At 44.8% G+C, this 23,176-nt stretch overlaps 1 protein-coding gene across 1 annotated transcript in view; it reads right to left on the bottom strand.

The window, feature by feature from the left end:
• Nucleotides 1-23,176, bottom strand: part of PPP6R1 (protein phosphatase 6 regulatory subunit 1) — a 60,700-nt gene that overhangs the window by 24,143 nt on the left and 13,381 nt on the right. The window contains exons 2-15 of the mRNA XM_083581719.1: nucleotides 14,749-14,981; nucleotides 12,985-13,171; nucleotides 11,326-11,463; nucleotides 10,407-10,472; nucleotides 8,830-8,942; nucleotides 7,982-8,095; nucleotides 7,231-7,396; nucleotides 6,609-6,761; nucleotides 5,856-5,999; nucleotides 5,310-5,374; nucleotides 4,379-4,494; nucleotides 2,408-2,493; nucleotides 1,793-1,882; nucleotides 1,028-1,125 (exon numbers count right to left, since the gene is read on the bottom strand). Of these exons, the coding sequence (XP_083437845.1) occupies nucleotides 1,028-1,125; nucleotides 1,793-1,882; nucleotides 2,408-2,493; nucleotides 4,379-4,494; nucleotides 5,310-5,374; nucleotides 5,856-5,999; nucleotides 6,609-6,761; nucleotides 7,231-7,396; nucleotides 7,982-8,095; nucleotides 8,830-8,942; nucleotides 10,407-10,472; nucleotides 11,326-11,463; nucleotides 12,985-13,171; nucleotides 14,749-14,975 (1,763 nt within the window). The 5' untranslated portion in view covers nucleotides 14,976-14,981. The remainder of the gene's footprint in view (nucleotides 1-1,027; nucleotides 1,126-1,792; nucleotides 1,883-2,407; nucleotides 2,494-4,378; nucleotides 4,495-5,309; nucleotides 5,375-5,855; nucleotides 6,000-6,608; nucleotides 6,762-7,230; nucleotides 7,397-7,981; nucleotides 8,096-8,829; nucleotides 8,943-10,406; nucleotides 10,473-11,325; nucleotides 11,464-12,984; nucleotides 13,172-14,748; nucleotides 14,982-23,176) is intronic.

Genomic DNA, 23,176 nt, shown 5'->3' with positions numbered 1-23,176 from the left:
TGCTGAAGCTGTTGCCAAAAGGGGGGGAGGGGAGGCAGAGGACAAACTCTTGGGCAATCTTTGCTGAGAACATTAAATATTTAGATGGTAACAGGACCCAGGAATCCAAGGCACCTTCCTCCTTACCAGGCAAGATGATCCAGTTAGCGAATTGAGCAAAGCAAGTTTGGAGCCAGAGGCTCAGGTGGTAGCTGGGTCCGGAGGAAATCTCATTCTTCCTCCTCCTTAGTTCCTATGAACTAAGAACCTGGTCACCCTTCCATTCCAAATGGCTGACGGAACCTATCCTGCCCTGCTTGTGGGCTTCTTGGAAGCTTCTCAATGGCCAGAAAGGGATGCAGGATGCTGGACAAGAACAGCCTTTGGTCTGACCACTAGGGCTCTTTTCATGATCCATTTTTCCCCCCCAATGAACAAAAGAACGGGGGCTCAAGACTAGGCTGGAAATGTCTCCCCTTGCTTCCTGGGCCCTCCGCCTGCCTTCTCAAGAGAAGACAAGCAACACTGGCTTACAGACCTCAGCCCCTTGCTCAGGATGAGCCTCTAACATCTCCTATAGGCAGAACTTCAGGACAAGAGGCCACAGACCACATGTCCCTTCCCAGGTCTACGTTGTGCAACTTTCTTACTCCAGGACAAAATGCCCAGCACCAAGTGCCGTGTGCAAGTGCATGCAAATTACATGCGCCCCAGATTTTGCGGCAGGCCAATGAATAATCTCTTTCTTGTTGGCAAGTACAAATGAGGCCAGGTGTCTCCACGCACTGCCAGCCCGAGCAGGTGCAATCCCATGTGGGGTTATGGACACGTCATCCCATCCAGAGTTCTGAATGTGAGCCCCTCAGGACAAGCATGCTTCCTTGCCGGAACTACGCAGAAACCCCCCTGATGCTGCGTGCTATTGTTCCCACTGGAGGCTATGCTTATTCTCAGCCAAAAGAGCACAGAGCAAGTAAAAAACAAGACGATGACACACAAGCACGTCAAAGGGGAGAGGAAAGGGGAGGCCGTGAACTGTGTCACTAACTTGACGTTCTCTTCTTGCTCGCCAAATTCCTCATCGTTAAAGCCAAAGTGGTCAATGAACGCCGAAGTCATCTGCTGCAGCTGGTAATCTACAAAGGCCTATAAAGTGGAGGAGGAAAAGGAAATGAGGGTAAATGTGAATTACAGATCAAATGGAAATATGGGGGGAAGGGTATATGAAGAGAGAGGAAGAGAAACTTACTAGGCCCAATGGATCTACCTAAATGCCGTATGAGAACACAGGAATACAATAGTCATTCCCCCCTCCCCAAACAGCTCCTAATCCAAATCTGCCAAGTGAACCCTATTTGAACTCAGCTTACAGGAAGGAGCTCACCCCAAATATCATTTGCTTGATGACAAGCGGCATCTGACCAGCATTTCGTTTAGCTGTTTCATATTGTATCACTTTGTAACCCACTTTTTTGGGTAAGAGATACAAAGCTGTGTACAAAGCAACTCATGAAGACAACAAAAAGGTACTGAAAAGTGGCAACTAGGAGAACAGAATGCCAGGATTCCGCATGTAGCGGTGGTGAAGGGGTGAGGAATGGGGCTGGCAGGATACAAATTAAAGTTTGTGGAGAAGAAAGAAGAAAATCAGGGGAAGTGCCCAAAGCAGGCCTAAGAATTTTAGACCCTGTGCCTGCTTAGGGATGGGGAAATTGTTCTAGGTTTCTAAGCAAGCACACAGGTGGGAATGGTGCCAGCCCTGGAAAGACAAGGGGGCAAGGTATGGTGCACAACTGGAAGGTGCCACACTTGCCTGCTGCAGGACAGCCTCCTGAGGGAAGCTGAACTCCTTCAGGTCGTTCTCATCATCATCACTTGACGAGTGAAGATTGTGCATGTTAACCTGAAGCAAAGGAAAATGAAGGAATCCATTAGGTGAGTCTTCCGACGGGGATAAAACAAAATAAAACACAAGGCAAAGATTGAGTGGCCAAGCCCCAGAGAATCAGCTAATAGAACCTACTATTCCCCACAGAAATGGTGGGGAACCTGTGACCCTACAGATGTTGATGGACCAACTCCCATCACCCCTGACCATTGGCCAGAAGGCTGATGGGAGTTGTAGTTGTTCTATCAATTCCACCGCCGTCAGCCAAGCTAAGCATTTTGGCAGACTCTGGCCAGCTGGAAAAGCAGCCCTTTAACCAAAAACCAAGTGCTTAACTCTGGAGCAACAAAGCTCATTTTTCCAACGGCAGTGGTAAGACCTAGTACGTGTGGCATGTGACAATAATAGAGAGCGCTCTGATGGATGCAGAAAGAAAGGGGACCATTTTCCCATTCTCTCGTAGTACCTTTTCCAGAACCCTGCCAACCATTTTATAATCAGGAGTGGCTGGAGCGTAAGACACAAAGAGAGGGGACTCACAAGATCCACAGTGTTCTTCTTGTTAGTCTCCGACAAGGGCCCTGAGACGAACTTCTCCCACTGCTCCTGTTCCTCCTCAGGCAGCTCTGCAAAGTGGAACATGTCAGCTCAGGTGGGTGAGATGGCAGAAGGACCTTACTTTATGATACACATTGTGGTAGCAAGTGGAGATGGCAAAATACAAGAGGGAGCGGCCACACACGAATGATAGCTTCAAGTCAAGGAACACCTCCCGTCAACCAGAAGAAATCTCCATTCCCTTTCCCCAGCTGTCATCCACCAGTTCCCTTTTTCTCTTCTTACCAAGACCAAGATCAGCAGAGGACCTTAGCTACCCTAGTTTGGGGGAATTTGGGATGAAAAGCAGTATAAAAATAAACCACCCTCTAGATCCAATAAGTTAATAAATTATTATGAAAGCTCACAGCAAGTGGAATTATGCGAGCAGTTAAACATTACTTTAGCCAATTACATTTGCTTCATATGACAAATTCTATTCAGGATGCTCACTTGAATGTTCCACCACAGGTTGGCTTGACCTCTTCCAAATGTGTGCAAAGCAGTAGCTGTCACTGAGTGAGGTCAAGCTCATTCACCATGTGTGAGCTGCCCGAATCCATTCCAAGCACATGAAATTTTGTTTAACATAACTCCCTGTTCCAAGAGAAGGTATAAGGGGAGAGGAACAGGATTTCATGTCTTTGAAATGGAAGCTCAACCCCACTCCTGAAATAATAGGGTCAGATTGTGCTGGCCGGGGCTGATGGGGGCATCAGATTGAAGAAGGCTGCAACAGTTTATGAAATGGTTTACGAGATGTTTTTCCAGAAAGCCCCCCTCCCCCAAACTGCTACTGCCTTTGAACATAAAGTTTCTATATAAAAGCTACCATGGCTAGCAGCCATTGACAGAGCTCTACTTCATGGATCAGTCTTAACAATTCCCTTTTAAAGTCATCTAGGATCAGACCAAATATCCGTCTAGGAGAAATGCTTGAAATGTATATTGCAACGGATGAAGTGGACTCTGATGCAGAAAAGCTTATGGCATGATAGATTTGTTTAGTCTTCAAAATGCCACAAGCCTCTTTTATAAGTATGGATGGTATGAGATCAGCAATTGCATACTGGAACTATGGGGGGGGGGGAGGATTTTACATTCTTCCATGAGGTAAAAATAACAGAGCAAGCCATCAGGCCTTCTGTCTGCCCTCCCCATCTTCCCAATACAGACACAATCAAGTGGTGTCAACAGAAAAAGGAGAGCCCATCAGTTTTTCATGATTTTGACATGAATGCCTCTTATGGGCCCAAAACAATAAAAGCACTTTGTTACAACTACTGAGCCATGAAGACAGGATCAGGTAGTGTGTTGAGCACTGGACTCTAATTCTGCAGAGATTCAGGTTCAAGTTCCCTTTCAGCCATGAAGCTTGTTGGCAGAACTTAGAACTCTCTCTCAGTCTAACCTACCACCCAGGGATGCTGTAAGGATAACATGGGGCTGGGGGCAGGCACCACATACACCGCCTTCAACTCCTTGGATAAAAATCTCCCTGCCTCCCCCCAAAACCCTAATTTCCCAGTCTCCAATGAATATAAATGCAGATTTCCAAACCTAAACAAATACACACCCATGGTATGCACATTTGCAGAATTATATAAACCCAGTTTTCTTTAACTTGGGTTCTTAAGGCTGAAGAATAGACCTAGAAAGGCAATGATCTCCAGCTCCTGCTCAGATGGAAATTCCCTATATAAACAGCACATCCTACCCCAGACTCAGTGGCATTCCAGCACAGAGATGAGCCCCATATTTCTCCCACTGGAAAAGGCGAGGAGTGGAATTCCCAGAACGCTTCCATGAGCCAAAGAGCTTACGCTTCAGGAACAAAGCCCTTCAAGAATAATTTGAGCGGACGCTATGCAGGGCACATGACCCTAACCCCCTTGGAGCTGCCAAACCCATTACCTTTCAAGAGCTGCTTGATAAGGGTGGAGTGGGGCCACTTCTCTGAGGCTTGAGCTAAGGCATTGGCAATGCGGGTAAGGTGCCCCATGTAGCCCTTGCGTCTTCCCCCATCAGACCTGCAACAGAAGATGGGAGAGGATGGAGACTCATGGTTCCTGCAGGCCATGTCCCTTAGGAAATGAAAGGCACAGGTGGAATGACAGAGGAATGGGAGGCTTTAGAATCTGTATGGCCTTTGTAGGTTGATGCTGGACAAACTGGCTTGATTATGCATAAGGGATGACCAGAAGGAACAGTCAGACTATTGCCCTGAACTGTAGAATGGATTGATCTCAGCAGACTCTCACAGAAGACTAGAGGTTGTTGGAAGGAGTTACAGCAGCATGCATGCGCGCGCGCGCGCACACACACACACACTTTTTTAAACAAGAAGTAGTAGGAATATTCCAGGTGCATGGAGGAGTATAAGTATCCTGAGCAGGAGGTCAGGACCTTAGGGAATGGAAGGCACTAGCAAGCACCCCATGAAACACTATGAGCAAAAAGAGCCTTGAAGGACAGACTACCCAAACCAGCTATTTTGAACTACAATTCCCATCACCCCTTACCACTGGCCATGCTGGCTTGGGCTGAAAGGGAGTGGGGTTGGAGGGTACCAGGCTGAGGAAGGCTGCATTAGGGAATGAGCAGAAAGAACTCAAAGAAAAAGGGGGCACGGAAAGAGTGGGTCTGCCCACCCTAGTGTTATGTGGCATTATAATGCACTCCTAAAATTGCTGAATGCCATGGTTTGGAGATTCTGTATTCTGGAATCTTAGATAGCCATTGGTGTCTGGGTCTGCCCAGGGCACTGGGTTTGTTCCAGGGGAGAGGGTTCAAGACCAGGGAAGATGGGGAGAGGAAAATCCAACCAAGACACCCCAGTACTCACTGTGATAGCTCATTTTCTTCCCAGGCAGACAAGATTCTTTGGATTAAGCGACACTTCTGCAGCAACTGCAGGGAGAAGCACAAAGGGGCTCATCACATAAGGGATACCGGAACATCAACACCACATTTCACTAAGAAGGATTCCAGTTTCTTAACAAGAACCCAAAAGGTTTCAAGCTTGCAGTTTAAAAGATTTCTGGTCCTCACTGGTGTACAGTAAAATCTAGACAAGTGTTGGTGGTTTCTACTAAAACTGAAGAAAACTGCAGATAGAAGATTCTGGATGTCAAACAGTGGGAGCCTTTCCCAGCTAGTCCATTCCCAAGGTGGGTTGCAATCCAGTGACTTGTCAACTAAGCCCAGACAACCACTTTCAACCCTATTCTACTCACTGCAGTTTTCTTAGCCCTGAAAACTGCCTTGATCCTCAATTCTCATCTCCCACTTTTCACATGGGACCACAACCTTCTGCTCCTTTCTTCAACAATTCATGCCCCAACCCATACAGAGAGCTTGAAACCAAGGGTACCCCACAACCAAAACCTACATGTTGGATGACAGGATTCTCTGGGAGGGGCTCCGAGTGGTTCTCAATGGTCTCATCCCCAGCATGGGAAGTGAAAACATTGCTAAGGCAGGCCTCCACCTGAGCGTGCAAGAAGTTGTTATATGTGTACTTGAAGTAGAGGTCCTGGCAGAAAGAGAGAGAAGGAGAACGAATGAATGATTAAATAAATAAATAAATATAGCAAACCAGCACTTTATATTGTCTAAATCATGCGACTGATTACATTTACCCAAATTAAGAATTGGCCACTCTTTGAAATACCACTGTCACACGAAAAAACAGTGTTGTAAACTTGAAAATGTTAAACCACCAGCAACATTAAATCAGTTAAAAATATTTTCAGTGGTAAGAAAAGAAACCCCCTCCCACAATTAACTGGGCAGATTTGTTTTTATTTCTTGTACTATGACTTTGAATCTGTCAACTAAGAATACTGAAATTAGGCAATCTCCCTAGAATTTTTTTGCAGCAGCTTCTTTCTAAAATACAACTTTGTTGTTCTTTACACGATCATTTCAGGACAAGTCTTTTTTTAATGCTAGGGCTTGGTATTGTCCATCGAGCAAATACTGCAAAGACAACAAGCTTTCCAGAAGTATTGTTCTTCCTCCCCACCCCTGATAAAACAAAAGAACCTAACAAACTTTTCAAGCTCCTAGAAACATATGCCTATTTTACCCTGGGAGAGCAGTGTTTGAAGAAACAGCCAACAGGTGCCGTGCTGCTACTCACCAACATTGTGTCGAGGGCCCCGAGCTCTATAATCTCATCCTGCAGTGCTGCATTGTTGGTGCCCAATGAGCTGGCCAGCAGCTTCACCACGTGCAGGCGCGTGTTGCCCAACGGAGGGTCCAAGATCCCCCACGTCGTCTGCAGGGACTCTTTCTGCCAGAGGGAGAGGGCAAGGAGAGAGAGCATTCCAGGTCCATCACAAGCCCCGATTACACCTCAACACTCCCTTCCCACCTCACTGCTGGGCTGTGCCAGAGAAGGGACTCCAACCGCCGAGAGAGGATAAATTCAGGATAAACTATAACCATGGAATTTTTAGATTCTGCCCCCTTGCCTTTAATGAGCCCAACCTGGTGCCCTTCAGATGGTCATGGGTTGCAACCCGCCCAGCTGTGCTGGCTGGAGCTGATGGGAGTTTTAGCACATAACCATCTGGGGGGCACCAGGTTGGGGGAGGCTGTTTGAGGGCACTGTCTTGAGGATCCCACACCAGACAGAGGGGCTTGGACCCTTTGCACCCACAGAATACTATTAACTCTTGAAGTGGCCTCAAGGCCAAGCATGCTGCTAGAATCCCCCCAGCGTTTCCATGCCATCGAAGCAAGTGCACACACAAACCAACCTTTGGTGGGTCAAGCAGCAGCTGGTGAAGCTCCCTGAGACGCTGTTTGATGGCAAGCAGAGTGCCCAGACTGGCTTGGCTTGAAGCCACTTCACAGTTGGGCCCGGTCATCTCCATCTGCCCCTCCAGGTTGCAGTAAAAGCCCCCCATGCCGCCCAGCTCCGTCCTGCAAAGAAGAACAAGAGCAACCAGCATGTCTCAACATCCAGATCTAAGGGCTTCCGCAAAGGACAAACCTCAGCTACCTCAATTCTATGCCAAGGAAATTCAAATAGTTTGAATAAATTATGCCAATCAAGTCAGGTGCCGTGCATTGCGCTTTGAATCCTTTTCTCTTCCTTTGGCGCAATCCATTTTGCTTCCTGGATTCATGTTGTTGGAGGGGGCTGGGACTACTTGAGGGGAAAAGGTTGCGTTTATTTTAAGACTTGGGAGTAGCGAAAGGGAAAACGCGTTTAGTGAAATATATGGATGCTGGTGGCCAACAGGATCAGGAAATCATTTCCAAAGCCAAGAGCTAGGCGACAGATCCTGAAGCCCTGACCTCCCTACACAGCTGCATCCAGATTTACTGGAGATCTTTTAAAAGACCTGGCATATCTGTTTTGACCACAACCTTCAGAGGCTTAGGTGTTTTTGTTTTTAAAGGGGGAAAGTGGATATCAGGATGCAACATTGCTGTACTGCAAACAGGATGCACCTGTTGCATTACAACCTCTGCCTGTGCGTGTATAAGACCCACCCCACACACCTGGGTCTGCGCGGCTCCAACAGGGTCAGCAAGACCTGGATCCCATTGACAATGACAGACTCGCTCCGTTCTCCATCCAGCATATTGCTTAGCAGCTGCTCAATCGTCTCCTGCCTTGACACGAACAAGAATTGAAACTGGTTATTAAAATGGCCTGACACTCTCAAACGCTGCTTCTGCGGGTTTTGTGTTTTTTTTTAAACTTAGCAACGGCACAAGTTTATGATAAAAAAGAAAAATGTAATAGCAACCCACAACAACTTGGAAGCAGGTGAGACCCATCTAATATTCACAGTCACATCCTTGTCAGAGGCAGGGGCCCTTCAGTTTGGGATAAGTGGCCTGTTGCACCTCAGCACCAGGTGAGGCATTGCTGTATAGCAAGCAGGGCCTAGAAGCAAGGCTGGGCTGTTTTAAAGAGGTAAATTATTGAATGCCGAATAAATTTAAACAACATTCTATTAATTAAATATATTTTTTATTAAAAAGAAATACACCCCCCTTTTCACCATCTAGATGTCAAAGTGGTTTCCAAAGATCAAAATACACATTATACAAAATCTATATAAGAAAACGAACCTCAAAAATTAAAAAAACCTCCGAAATACAAAGGTTTTACTCCATGTGGGTTAGTTTCAGTCCACATGCCCACCAAAATAAATATAAAAAACATTTGTAACTGGAAATGCGGTCAGGAATTCAATATCAGAAGAATCTTGACAAGCAGATGAGTTACATTTTCCCCCTTTTCTAAATTTTTATCGGCGTTAGTTGAGACAACCCTTATGCCTGGCCTAGGGGTCTCTCTTATTCCCTACTGCCAGTGCTGCTACTGGCTTGGTACTCACTTCTCCAGTGTAGCCAGTAGCTGGTCAGGCTCAGGACTGTCCTGGATTGGGATCATCTGCTCACGGCTCAGCCGGATAATGTCACACAAGGACTGTGAAGCATTGGAATGCTGCTGTGTAGCAGGGATAAGGAGAGAAAATGAATTAAGACCTGCTCTAGAGGAAGCAATACTTTGACACACTTGGAGACTGTGGGTTGTATCAAATGCTTGACCTACTCAGAGTAGACCCATTAAACCTGACTAAGGTTCATTAACATCAGTTGGTTTACACTGAGTACACCGTAATTGGATACAACCCCATATTTAACCGATCACCCTTTCCCTTTGGATGCTGCCCTCCTGCAGGACTACCCTTGAAACTAAAGACAGGTATGCAGTCTATTTAGCTGCCCTCCATCGCCTTAAAGCCCAGGGTTACATGCCACCTTGTCTTACTTGCAATCTGAGAATAATCATTGGAAGGTGCTCAAACTTCAGTAATTTTATTTGCTGAAAACATTTCCTATCCCGCCTTACAGATCCAATACAGCTCACAATATAAACGACAATACAAATGTATAAAGGACAGCAAACAATAGAAACCTCATCATCAAACACCTCAAAACAAAGAGCAAGCCTAGCAAGGAACTGTTATCAGCAGGAAGGTCTTGAGAGAATAAAATAGTTCTTGCCTGGCACCGAAAAGCAAAGTGTATAGGAACCAAATGAACCTTTCTGGGAAGAGCACTCCAAAGATAGGGTGCCGGCACAGAAAAGACTCTGCATCTTTGTTTATACCTGTCTAAGCTCTGACGGAGGGGCCCTCCCACTATATGCTAAATCTAATGAGCACATTCTACAGATAATCTGGTGCCAAGCTTTTTATGGTATTATAGGCTAAAGCTTGTACCTTATTTCCCAGTGTGCTTCCAAACAGAATTTAGCACCAGTCTTTCAAAAACAAAACAAAAATATGGAAGGCTCACTTAGTCACCTTGCTACTGTATTATGGACCAGCTAATGTTTCTGAGCAGTTTATTTCCATAGCAGAAGGACATTTGAAGGTTTATAGCATGATTGTAGACCACCTTTCTCCCATCTGCAGAAGGGATGGTTCACCGTTCTGAACAATTGGATAGACTGCTCCTGAATCCTCACAGAGGATGGCGTCATGCTCCTTCTTTAATAACTTAAATGCTATAAAATCTCCAGATACCATGTTTAGAATACGATATGACCAAGGCATGCATAAGTGGCACTGGTCTGCTTGATTCTGAATACCAGTCGGGGTTGGTTTCACAAAGCTCGACTTTGAAATAATCATCATCACAACGCAAGACACTAAGGCTGCAATCTTAGACATATTTGTTTGGGAGAAAAATCCCATTGAATGCAATGGGAGGAAATATGCATGGGATTAGGCTACATGAAATACACCTGTTGAATTCCACCACAAGCAGTCTAGCATGTTTGGCTCCTACTGCGATCAGATAAGAGAAAGAAGTTCAAAGCCCTGACCACCCACCTACCCCACACAAAAACATGCATCCTTTCCAATGGAGGGCAGAAGAGCCCCAGGACACACTTAATACTTACATTGTCATCTTTTGAAGGGTCGATCATCCCAATGAGCCTCTGCACAATCTTCTCCTCATTAAGCCACTTTTGATTGAGGGGAGGGGTGAAATGAACATGGATGGAAAGGTTAAGCAAGTATATTTCACTCCTGTTCCAGTTACCAACCAAAACCTCCCAGGGACAGAAGATTGCACTCATATGCATTCAATTTTATCTTACAGTGCTGACCTCTGTGCCCCATTGTTTCTCTAAAGGTTCTACCAATATCCTTGGAATCTTATTGGTAAATGCCATGCAATTTGGACTTTGGGAGCCCTCAGAACACAAGACCTTCAAAGGAAGATGCTGTGAGAGACAAGCTTCCCAACTTAGGATCACTATTCTATAGAACAGGAGTATTCTGAAATCAGGTATATATCCATATAGCCCCTATGACAACACCAGAGGTCAGTGCAGAGGTATGGAGCAGGGAGTCATTTTGAAGGGTGGCACCTCGAATTCCAGAACAGATGGCTGGTTGTTCAGTAAGGAAACATGGACTAAATTTGCTTTATCACCTTTCAACGAAAAAGGGCAAACTTCTATTTGGGTAGCTGATTCTGCTGTTTCTCTTACACTGCTTATCCAGATAAGCAAACTAGAACCCACAAGAACAATAAACTGAATGCGCCCCAAACACCAGTATTTCTAAGATTCACATCAGGGGCACTTGGGGAAATAATGAAGATATTCTCCAACTAAGCCTGTAGCTGGAGATATTTCCCTTCTAATTGTTCCAGTGAATGGGGCAAATATGTTTCTAAAACCTTTCATTCTGTGAATGACGAAAGGTTCAAACACAACAATTGAGGACTGAATGTGAAATTGTGCTGCTTGCCATTTCAAGAGAGAGGAAGGAAGGTGAGACAGTTAGGAGTGCCTGCAGGAGGACCCTTACATTGAACACATCTTGTCTGAGCTGTGGCTGCTCCACACAGGTGAGAAGCCGCAACAGGAGGTCCATGATGGCCGAGGTACCGATGTGGCATAGCAGCAGGTTGACAAAATCGTCCTTCTTGCGCAGGAAGGCAACTATCTGGAAGACAGCAGAGCAAGTGAGTGGGTGTGGAAGGGATGAGACATAAAGGAAAGGAAATGAAAGGAGAGTCATTTCAAGTAAGCTTGCACAGTGTTGGGGATGACACTGGAATCAAACCTTGGAACAGAAAGGAGATATGGTATACATTTCTTATGAGCCAGTCTACAATTGGGTTCAAGTTCCTTAAACAGGTAAAGGCCGTACTGGACATCTGTCTCATCATTAGGTTGTCAAATTTTTGCAAGCCTGTTGTGGTGCAACGGTTAGAGTAGGGGTAGGCAATGTGGTGCCTTCCAGATTTTGTTATAATAAAACTCCTATCAGCCCCAGTCAACAAAGCCAGACAGTCAAAGATGATGTCTTTGTCCAGGTGTTGCTGGATGGCATGGTTATTAGCTATCCCTGAGTTAGGCCGTTCCTGGGTTAAAGCGTCTGACCTGGACTGGGGAGGGAGTTCAAGTTCCCACTCAGCAGTAAAGCTCACTAGAGGATCTTGGGTCACTCACTGTCAGCCTGACTTAACTTACAAGGTTGTATTGAGGACAAATGGGGGGCGGGGAAGAGAGAAAAACTACATGTGCAATTTTAAACTCCTTGTAAGAAGAGCAAGATACAAAAACAATAAATACAGAAATACTGTTAGCCAATTTGAGTTTCTTCAGAAAGAGAAAGGAAGGTCAAGTCTGTTTATTTTTTAAAAATAAAACAATCTGAGCAGATACTTTTGGCATCATAAGGATTTAAAAAAAAAACTTGCTTGGCTACAGAACTTGGATGACCATGGGAATAGTAACTCACCCAACATAAATCACAAGAAGGCCATGAAGATAGAAAGGAACACACACCATGTATGCTACCCTGAGATTCTCTGAGGATGGCAGCATAGAGTACATAAATGGTTTTTAATGAATGTATACCAGAACTATTAAGAACAGAGGAGCAACCCTCCTGAATCAGACTGAATGCAGTCCAGGATCCTATTTCACAAGCTGATCAACCAGATACACCTCAAAATTCACTAGCTTGAAAAGCCCAATATTGATACTTATTTCTGACATGCTTCAAGTCACCATGAGATTATTTTGCAGCATCATTTTCACATGATCAATACTAATTCAGGGTGCATCTTTGTATGGTGACAGTGAGTATTTAGCACATCAGGGATTCCGAATAAATGCTTGAGAGTCAATAGGCTCCCCCATGTGGACTACATCAAGTGTTGCCACATGAGGATGTAGCAGTTAGAAAATATTCATCACGTATTTCCTAATGAGCTCACTTGCCAGGGCTTCTCTAAGTTGTTCAGGAGGACCTAATGAGCATTCTCAGGAGTAAGTTCCCTGAGCCATTTAGGGGCCAGGGACATTTAATCAAAATATTTAAAGGTTGCCTTTTGCTAGAACATCATTTAAAAATTCACACTACAAACGTAAGGCGGTAGTATTAGCAATCTTTTAAAAACATGGAAGAGTTAAAACTGGCATAGCACCCAACTGAGATGAGCACGTGCAAAGATACCTGATCAGTCTTGCGGTTGATAAGGATCCCCATGACCTTGCTGAAGAAGCTAGCCAGCAGCGGGTTGAGGATACCGCCAGTCTGCAGGAAGCCGTAGAGGCGCCGCAAGAGAGACTCGTCCTCTCCCAATGCGTCGTTTATCTGGGTGACGTCTGATGTCAGGATCTCACACGACACACTTGGATACCTATAGGAGAGAGACTTTTAAAAAAGCAAATACACAACCAGACCTGCTGCATAATCATCTCCACCAGCCTCTTCCTTTTGAGAGAACGTTGTGTGGCTGTGCTGGCCCACCTACCTGGCAAGATCTATCAGTATCTCCAAAACCAGAGATACCTACCATATTTGTGTTTTAGTTTAGGGCAAAATAATGTTCTGCAGCAAGATAATCCCAAATTCAGCCCCACAAAAAGCCAGTTCTTACAATCTGTATGAAATAAGTCAGGATGTCAGGAAGATTTCCTTATTCCACATACTTTAGTCTATTTATTCAAGTCAGAGAGAGAGGACCAGGATGAATACAGGGCTTTGGCCCATCAATCACTGAAAAGGTGTCAATTCCCTTCTTTGGTTACTGAAGTTTTAGCAGACACTGACCATGTACTTTCAATATTATTTTCATTCTACTCCATGTTTGTTTTAATCGAAGCAGGTTTTCAAACTGCCAAATCCTGCACACATCATCAAAATTCAGAGCTCGTACAGCAATCATGGAATATATGCACAGCTTTGTTATCAGATCAACAGGCCTACCTACCCTCCCTCTCTAACTCCTACTCTAAGACTTAGTTGGCTACAACCCTGGAAGATTTATGATGCAGTGACATCTATGGCTTAATGCACAAATACACTAGAGAACTTTTCAAGTTTAAGTTATTAAGTTTCCTTTCAGCTGATGCATAACACTTTATTCTGACAGCAACCAGGTTTCATTCATTCCCAAGATGGTCTAAATATAGAACAACTATATTGCTATTAGTGAAGGTACTGGGCCAGCTTGGAGGCAACATTCCAGGCTTTATAAGCAATAGTTTATTAATCTAGGAACAAACATAAAGTCTGCACACTCCTCGCTTGCCAGTCGCCTTGTAGGTCAGCTTCAGTGCAGAGAGCCCAATTTGTTTTAAAACAGAATTCTCCTTCATGTCCAGAACAGGAACTGGAACTGTGGCTCAACGCTAAGCAGGAACTCCAAGCCAGAGCTAGTGCCCAGGCCCAATGCTTGCTTCTGGCACAAGAAACCATGGTTTATGAAGCCTGGAATTATATGCCCACCCAATGTCAAACCATAGTTTGTGCTTCAGAATGTACAGGCAATCCATCATTCAGAGCTGCTCCTCTGCTCCAATTTCCCATATGCTCACAACTCACAACTCACCATGCCGTGGCCTTTGGAGATGGAGCAGCAGCTTGTAACTACAGTTTGTTAAATCACACCAAACCACAGTTAGCAGAAACTATGGTTTCCAATCATGGTTTCCCAACTTGCTGCAAATCATGGTTTGTCAATTCAGATACTTGGATTTATAGTTTAGCATGGTGTCTCAATAAAGCTGATGCCTTGACTCTTCCCGTTTTAAAAAAATTAAAAAGCAGGAACCATGCAGTTTTCTACCACCCTGCCCCCATAGGCAGCTGAACCACTAAAAAACCAAGAGAGGAAAATGAACATGGCACATTTCTTCTTTGTTCTGGACATATCAAACAAACAAATAAGAGAAGCTCCATTTTCATCCAGTTCCCCCTTCCAAAACAACTTACTTGTAGCGTACTCTCTCATCCACGTCCCCAGGGGGCTCCTCTGTCACGCAGGTGACCAGTGCTTCCATGTGCTCAGGCTGAACCAGGAAGTCCACCAGCTTGCGGTTGACCACCTTGCATTCCTGTAGCACATCCTCTTCATCCAGAAGTTCAAAAAGGGTCACGTTGCCACGCTCCAAGAGGGTGTCAATATGAGAGGTCGTGTGGAGGTCAAACTTCCAGAACATGGCTTGCTGCGGAGGATGGAAAATGAACAGAGGGGCCAACTGAAAACCAACCAACCAACAATGGGATGGGAGATAAGCACATGCATCCCAAGCTAGCAAGTGCAAGTCTCCTAAACTAATCACGCATACAACTGTCCAGTACTATTTTTCTAGAAAAAGTGGTGCCGGAACTCACCACGGACACCTCCCTTTTTCTCTTATAATGACAGTGGTGCCCACCTGAGTTTCGGCAAGTTCCTGCTGGAAAAATAGCCCTGCAACTGCACCTTCTTAATTTGAAACAATCCTTGCACAAATGGTGGGGATCAGAGCCTAGCATAAAACTGTTCCCAACTGAAAACTCAATGACATAGAGACAGCCATTATTCACAGCAAGGGAACAGCAATAACTGAGAGGATATGGGCATGGGAAAATCAATGGGACAGGTATAAACAGAACAAGGTAGACTGGGTGGCTCAGTGATAAAAGCTGTGGACTTGACTTGTGCTAGATACAAGAGAAACAAGGAGGAAGGTGGACTGGGGTGGAGCCAGCACATCCTGAGGTTCAGCCAGGTTGAGCATGTCAGCGTAGTAGTGCCATCCATGCTTTTGGGAGTCCAACTCCTAGCAGCTCAAGTCAGCACGGTCCATTGCCAAGGATACTGGGAACATCTGGGGGGCACCATGTTGGCCACCGCCAATTTAGGGGTGAGAACATTTGGCTCAAACTAGCACACCACACTACAAAAGGAAAACCAGATGTTGAAATAAGTACTAATAGAAATGAGTTCAGAGGAAGGTAAAGTAAAACGGCCAAGAACTAAGAGCTGATAAGCCATCCAACAGAATTCATTAAAGGCAAGCTGAACAGGAATGGAGGAATGTAGAGGACTCCATTGGGGCCACAAATTAAGCTGGAGCTGTGTGTGCACCAGTGAGAAGCAAAAAGGGAATAGCAGATGCAGAGGGAGTTGTAACCTGAGCATTTCCCAGCTAAGATGCTAAGTGTCCAGTAAGACCAAGTCTGGTGGGAAGGGTGGTGATCTGGAAATCAATTAGCAAAATGACAAAACAAGGGGGATGAACTTGAGTGTGGCTGGTGTTGGTCACTCAGAGCAGTCTAATTATTCCTTAACTATGAGCTTTCTGGACACCCCTTCTAAATTTATGCAAACTTCCCTCCCCCAGGAAATCATCTCTTCTACAGGTGAATGTGACAAATGTATTCATGCAAGTAGCATAATACTGTAAATATGTCAGGCAATTCACTGTTCACCAGGAGACCCAAAGAAAAAGAAGTAACTCATGCCTATTGCCATTTCTTAGCAGACCAGCTCTAAAAAGAGCCAATGATCTTCTGAGTCCAACTACAGCTGACCAGTTGGTGGCTCCTGAGAGCCTAACACCTCAGAAGCTCCAAGAAATAAGAGATATTCCTTTTATTTTTTCAATCTCCTGTGAAGACTAATTGTGTCAGAATTCATACTAGGACTAACAAACTGGTCTCTTGCATCTGCTGCATTCCTTATTGTTTTTGTTTTGGGTATGCTCTAAAAGTGAACATGCAGAAATCAGTAGATTGGGGTAGCTAGCTCCTTGCTGGCAGTGGAAGAAAAATGTAACAGGCTCTCTCAGAGTCTTTCTGGAGTCTTATGAAGAAAGCAGAAACTCTTTCTGAAACCCATTCTTAACCAGCCATCATGGGAATTTTCAGGGGCCACAAATCTACCAAGGTCTTGACTGATAAGGAGAAAGACACTACCTTCCTCAGCATCCTAGCTCTGACTGGAACTTCAACCTGTCTTGTAGTTGGAGAATTTCTGCTTTAAACCTATGATGACTGGGAGTATGACAGAGTGACTGAAAAGAAGCAGATGGGCTGGTTTTACCACCCCTTTTCAATGCATGCTTTCGGTCTAGTATGGATTACCAACCACAAGCAAAAGCCAAAAGGGTAGTAGTCATATTGTGAAGTAACTAACATACAAGAACAGCAGTACGTAATGATCTCATGAGTCCACAAATGACACTATCTTCCGTGCCATCGTTTCTCATGCATGTTTTGCAGGTTTCCCTAACTACAGCTGCAATCCAAAGCGGCAAAAAGATTCTCTGTATCATCAGCAAGGGAGGGGAAAAACCAGAGAGAAACAAATAGTAACTTGGAGACGCCCCGCTTCCCTTTTCAACCCTGTTGCCACCACAACTGCAAAGGCCAAAAGTTTTCAGTCGGTTTCCAAGCAACCTTGACACAAGGCTTTTGCAATATAGCAGCACAGGCAGCCTGGCTCTGACCGCAGTCCTCAGATCAACTCAGAGAGACTGGTGTTCAGCACAAGCTGCCAACACAGATGGGTCGAGAGGGAGGGGGCAAAGAGAGGAGAAAGGTGGAGGCAGGGTTTGTGAAGTTCAGTCCTTTATTTTACAATACCTAGGCTCAGAAGGAGGTCACAAAAAAGTCTGCGAATTGACTTAACTACCCACAACTCATTTACCCTTGCAACAACCATGTGGTTATTTGTTTAACACATTTATGTAACCCCTTGTATCAGAATTCCAAGAAAGATTGTGTGTCAGGTATATGCACACAATCTCCAACAGAATATAAAACCACTTAGGAGATTTTAGATGTTTTTATAAATATTAGACACAAGATACAATTAAGTTGCCCAAAGCAACCCACCAACCATTAAACCAGAGTTCAGTCCCCATGGTTCGCCCCACACCATTTGTGTTATCAGTTACATTCAAGTCACAGTGCTGTACAGCATGTGGCATTTCAAACAAGACAAAGTCTCTGGTCCCAGGTCTCTTCTTCAAAAAAGCAAATTCCTAGTTCTCAGGGCATCTGAGGAGGACAAACCCCCACAAGGGATAGCACTGTTACCACCTTGCCTTGCTTGTGAACTTACCAGCTAGAGCTGACAGAACTTTAGCACTTCTTATTCAAACCTACCAGAACCCAGCCCTTCTTTGACAAATGCCACCTTTAGCCCAGGTGTCAGGTGTGCATGCAGGAGCCAGGCCCTGAGACAAATAGGACTTTGCAGGACTGGGGCCTTCCTAAGTTTGTTCTGAAGAGGCAAGGCGCGGCCACACAAGTGAGGCCGATTAGTAACTCACAGGACCTGGTGGCAAGAGCCAGGAAGATATATAAGGTCAGCATTTTCCCTTTGGCTCTTTGCCACAGCAACACGTTCCCTGCCTTGCTTCTTGACCCTTGGATCCCTGACTTTGTGACTCCTTGCTTCTTGATCCTCGGACCCTTGGCTTCTTGACTCCCAGCTTTCTGACCCTCAGAACCCTCCTGGCTTCCTGACTCCTACACCCCCATTTCTGCTCCCACCCCGCCATCTTGCCCCCGGTCCTGACGTCCCCTGCCAGGACTTCAATCGTCCGTGAACCGGACTGTGACCCCAGGAAAGAATTAGGCCAGGGGTTGGCAACCTAAGGCCCATGGGCCACAAGCGGCTCACAGAGGACGTTTAACAGGCCCCTGAACCGAGCCGCCTGCTTGGTTTAGCGCGGCGCCTCGCATCTGCACAGACGCCAGAAATCGCAGGCGCACATGCTCGCACAATGCAGCTAACAGAGGGATCTCCGCTGGAGTGAACCGGCCCAGGTGAGGTAAAACTTGCTGACCCCTGGATTAGGCCACTGATTTCAAACATTTTAAGGGACACGCACCAACCAATGCAGGCGCATCCCCCTCACAACTGCCATACTCAGTTGTGAAGCGAAGCCCTCAACTTATCTGCTTAACTATATGCCTGTTGTCCATATAGCAAGGCTGGCTGTGAAGGGCATGGGTGGGCAAGCCCTGCCACGTATTTTAAGCATCTGTCCCAACATGTAAGCACCTGGAATTTTCCCAATCCTGTTTAGAGTGGAAGGCAAGAATGGGGGGGGGGGAGGGAATCATTTCAGGTTCTTGGCATTCAGCACTAAATTTGAAGAAACTAGCCCTGTCTCAACTCTCTTCTTGAAGTGGGAGGCACGAACCACATGCAAGTATTTTCAATATCTAGGCACCAGCATCAAGTTTTTAGGACCCCAGGCTTTGATACATTAGCTATTTTCTTTCTTATTATCAAAGGCGGGGGAGATGCACATACACAAACCATGACACCCAGGAGGCTGGAACAAGTGAGGCCTTTGGTCTGATTCAACAGTGCTCTTTATGTTGCCAAGCCGCTCTTTGCTCCAGCGGTGCCTAATCAGGCAGTTTGAGAAGCGCCTTTAATGCAATTGCTCAGGGCCTTGAATGAAAGGGAATCTCCCACTATCTGTCATGCAATAGCTCCAGAAGGCGCAGCCTGACTCCACTCGCTCAGGGAAATGGCAAAGAGGCTCCCCTAAACACAAGGGGAAAGCAGCTTGTACGTCAGCCTTGTTGTAATTTAACAAACAGGAGATTTGCTCTCTTAATTCCTCTCTTCGTCAGACTTGCTTGAAAACTGAAGAAAAAGTAAAAAAAACAACCAAAAACCCACATCTTTCTGAAAAGAAAGAAAGAAAAAAGATTTAACTATTTTGGAAAATCCCTAGTGATTTGCAAGAGAAATCTCCTCTGAGCCAAGCCAAGAGAGAAGATTAAAAGCATGTGCTTAACAGAAGAGCGAAAGATTAAGCTACATTTTATGCAATTCAGGTCTCAAGTGATTATGATAAAGAAAACTTCCCTACCCCCGGACACCTGTTGCAGAATCACTTTTGGTACTTTACTAGGGTACTAGGGTATAGCATAATTGGGTCTACCCACAGAACCACCAACCTTTACCCAAACTGACTTTGAAAACTTGCTAGGTATCTCCAAGCTCTGCTAATGTTGCACTGCCTCCTCTAATAGGTTTTGTGAAGATGTTATTGAAGATGGCATGGCTCCTTCCAATCTACCTTCCTTTATATCTCCAGGCTGAAAATATTCTTACATCTTAATGATTTTCCCCTCTTACTTTGGCTGCTTGCACATTTATAAGCCCATTCCTCCAATAAGGTCAGTCAATTTGTAATCCAATTAACACAGTACCTGTTTAACAAGGCATGAAAAAGACTTTGCTACTTGTGAGCAGTATTTAAGGTCCTGCATTTAGAAGTTCAGGTTGGTGGGGAGGTTCTACCATCCTCCTTTCAGCCGTGGAAAATGAGGGAAGGAGAACAAAAATCTGGAAGACTGGGGGCAGTTTTCTTCCACTATTCTTAAACACACACACAAGTGTAGCAAGGAAGACCTCTGCAGCAGCATGAACAGAAGAAAGAAATCTGCCAGAGAAAAGATTTTGCTTTAAGAAAAAATCTGCACTTTTCTGGGTTATCTTAGACTTGCATATTTGTCTTTACTGACCAAATATATTACTGTCTTAGATGGACCTCTGAAAACAACGGGATGGTCTGTCCAGAAAATTCCCAGCAGGAGAGGACACAGTTGGGATTATTTGCAGGAGAACTTGATCAGGTACAAAAGTCGGGGTTGTGTGTGTGTGTGTTTTTAAAGACAACAATGAGCCAGTTCTCATGTAACACCAAGCCACGGCTTGGCCGTCCTTAGGATTGTAAACTGCTTCCTCCCCCTTATGCACTCTGATTTGGCACCATGTCTGAATTGAGCCAGAAGCAAGGAGAAGACCTGCTTAAACCCTGTTCCTACCAGCTGGTTTCTCACACTGGGATGGTTCAGATGTAGAAACAAAGTCAGTTTAGCTACCAGTTCTCAGCCTTGGGGCCAGATGCCTCCTTTATCCTGTCCTCCTCACACGCTCAGATTCTCCCCACTCACCACAAAATCTTGGTTCATATTTATGGTTTGAAGGGAAAAAGTGAACCATAGTTTGCCCATTCAGTGGAAATGTTTTGCAAGCTACAGTTTGCATGAACCAAGTAGTCTGGAAAGAACCCACACATGTGATGGGTGGTAGTGAAGGGAAAAGGGGACCATGTAAATCCAAAGCTCATATGGAATGATTTGGCCATTCAGTCATTACACCTGAGAAATCCCAATATCAGAAGCCAGCTATTAAGAATAGGAATTAGGTGTACATGATCCATGCTTCTTACTGAATTCAGGCATCTTGACAAACCATAGTTAAGGAAGCTGAACCATAGCTGAATGCTGAGAGGACAAAGCAAAAGCCAATAAGGAATCCAGAACCATGCTGGAATATATAAGGATATATAGCAATGTCTTCCAGCCCACTACTATCTACTAAGACTGGCAGCAGAGAAATGTCTTCCAATACCAGAGATAGCACAGCCCCATATAACCAACATGCTTAAGTTTAATTCATGCATGAAGGGATTGACAGTAGAGTAAGCTGGCCTGTCAGGCTTAGCTCACCTTGGGAGGAACTAGGTAATCAAGCCTTTGCTCCCCTTCAGTCCAACTGATGAACTCAGCATATGAGGTCTGAGCTGGTTGTTCCAGTTCAGACCGCATGGCTCTCACAAACCACTCTTGAGTTACTATACCAATAATTAAGGAACTTTAACCACTTTGGAATGAAATCAAGCTTTACTGTCGGTGTAATTTTTCTGAATGCTGTATGGAGAAGCACATTAATCTGTCCTTTAGAGAATTTGTAAGTAAACAATTTTTAACTTACCAAATGTGTGGTCTTTTTCTATGCTGGGGAAGAGGAAAGTTTTGGAACACACAAGATCATATTTTAAAGGTCTAACAGGCTATATTTCCATGCTATACTTTGCTGCTGCATATTTTGTGATTTTAAATCTCAGCTGGGGTTCTTTCACCAGTAAGTAAGTACGTACTCCAAACCTGGATCTTGGAGTCCATGAATTCTCCTTATATACCTATACTTTTTCCTTGCAACCAACATTCTTTTTATAGTTCATGGCAAATCAGTAGCCTGAAATATATGTGAGACGGTGTATTGGCCAACATTATTATGGACTTGTAAACCTGTGCTCTTACTTTGACTACTGCTTTATCATGGTGCTGTATCCCAACTAAAAGAAAGTCACTTAGGTCCCGTTTGAATCAATGTGAAACAATTAGCCATGTGTAATTTGGTTCCTACTGACTTCAATGGGATCCAGCTGCAACTAGCAGTCTGGATCCAACCCACTATCTACCTTGTTTAGATTATGACATACTGTAATGGGAAGTGAAGGGAGGAAGGGCTTATCCCCCCTCCACACACAAACATTGAAAGTTCGTAACCAATGCAGGGAAGCAATTCAGTCCTTTTCTGCATTTGTTTTCTGGTTTTAAAATCTCCCTGAAGCAGTCCATTTAATCCTGCATTCGCTCGTGCTGAAAAATGGAAAAACAATCCCACCCTCAGGGTATGGAAACACACTTCAGCTTGTCATGCTCAGGAATAGAGTAGCAAGAACCAGACAGTGCTGCAAGATTAAGGAATACCGTATTTTTTGCACCATAACACTCACTTTTTTCCTCCTAAAAAGTAAGGGGAAATGTCTGTGCGTGTTATGGAGGGAATGCCTACGGGTGGCATGCCTACGGATTTTCCTCCTCTAAAAACTACGCGCGTGTTATGGTCGGGTGCGTGTTATAGAGCGAAAAATACGGTAACTGGCTCTATACCTTTAGTAGCTGTGCCAAACCTTGAGAAACCAAATCAGGTCAGGCATGTAAGGTTAGATTCAGCAACTGTACCTTTTTGTGAGAGACCAATAAAAGAGGAATGGAACTCTTGAGACAGCCATCCCAGTAACTTTACCAGATTTCAAATTAAAACAAGCTAACAGCCATCTTCAATTCCAAGGCTGTATCCAGTGGGCTGTAGCCAAAGAGATTTGGGGGGTGGGTGGGGGGGTTTTATTTGTTTTGTTTTGGCTGACTATTACGGCTTTATTTCAAAAACTGATCCTTATCTTTTAATGTCTCTGTAAGCTTTTTTTATACAACCCTGGATGTTTTGTTTTATTTTAGTAATGGTGGTCTTTTAAATAAAAATCTCTTAACCATGATGACTGCAAAATACTATTTAACTTATCAGTATAATAAAACAAATCAGCAGCAGTAAGATAAGGAACAGTATGTGCACCTATTATAACAGGGGTGGGGAAATATCCCCCTCATGGCTTGCCTTCCAGGGGCCAGTGATGGGCAGGGCCAATGCAAAATACTCAGGGAGGGGGCACCCCAACGTTCTCAACCCCCCCCCAAAGGTTTGAAGATCACTTCCTGATTTGGTACTTGGGTCTGAAAACAGCCTCCTACTGGAGCTAATGGGACT

This window comes from Podarcis filfolensis, assembly GCF_964270895.1.
Source record: "Podarcis filfolensis genome assembly, chromosome: 13".
NCBI classification, from domain to species: domain Eukaryota; kingdom Metazoa; phylum Chordata; class Lepidosauria; order Squamata; family Lacertidae; genus Podarcis; species Podarcis filfolensis.
The sequence above is the reverse complement of the archived record's forward strand: the minus strand, read 5'-3'. Positions and strand labels throughout refer to the sequence as shown.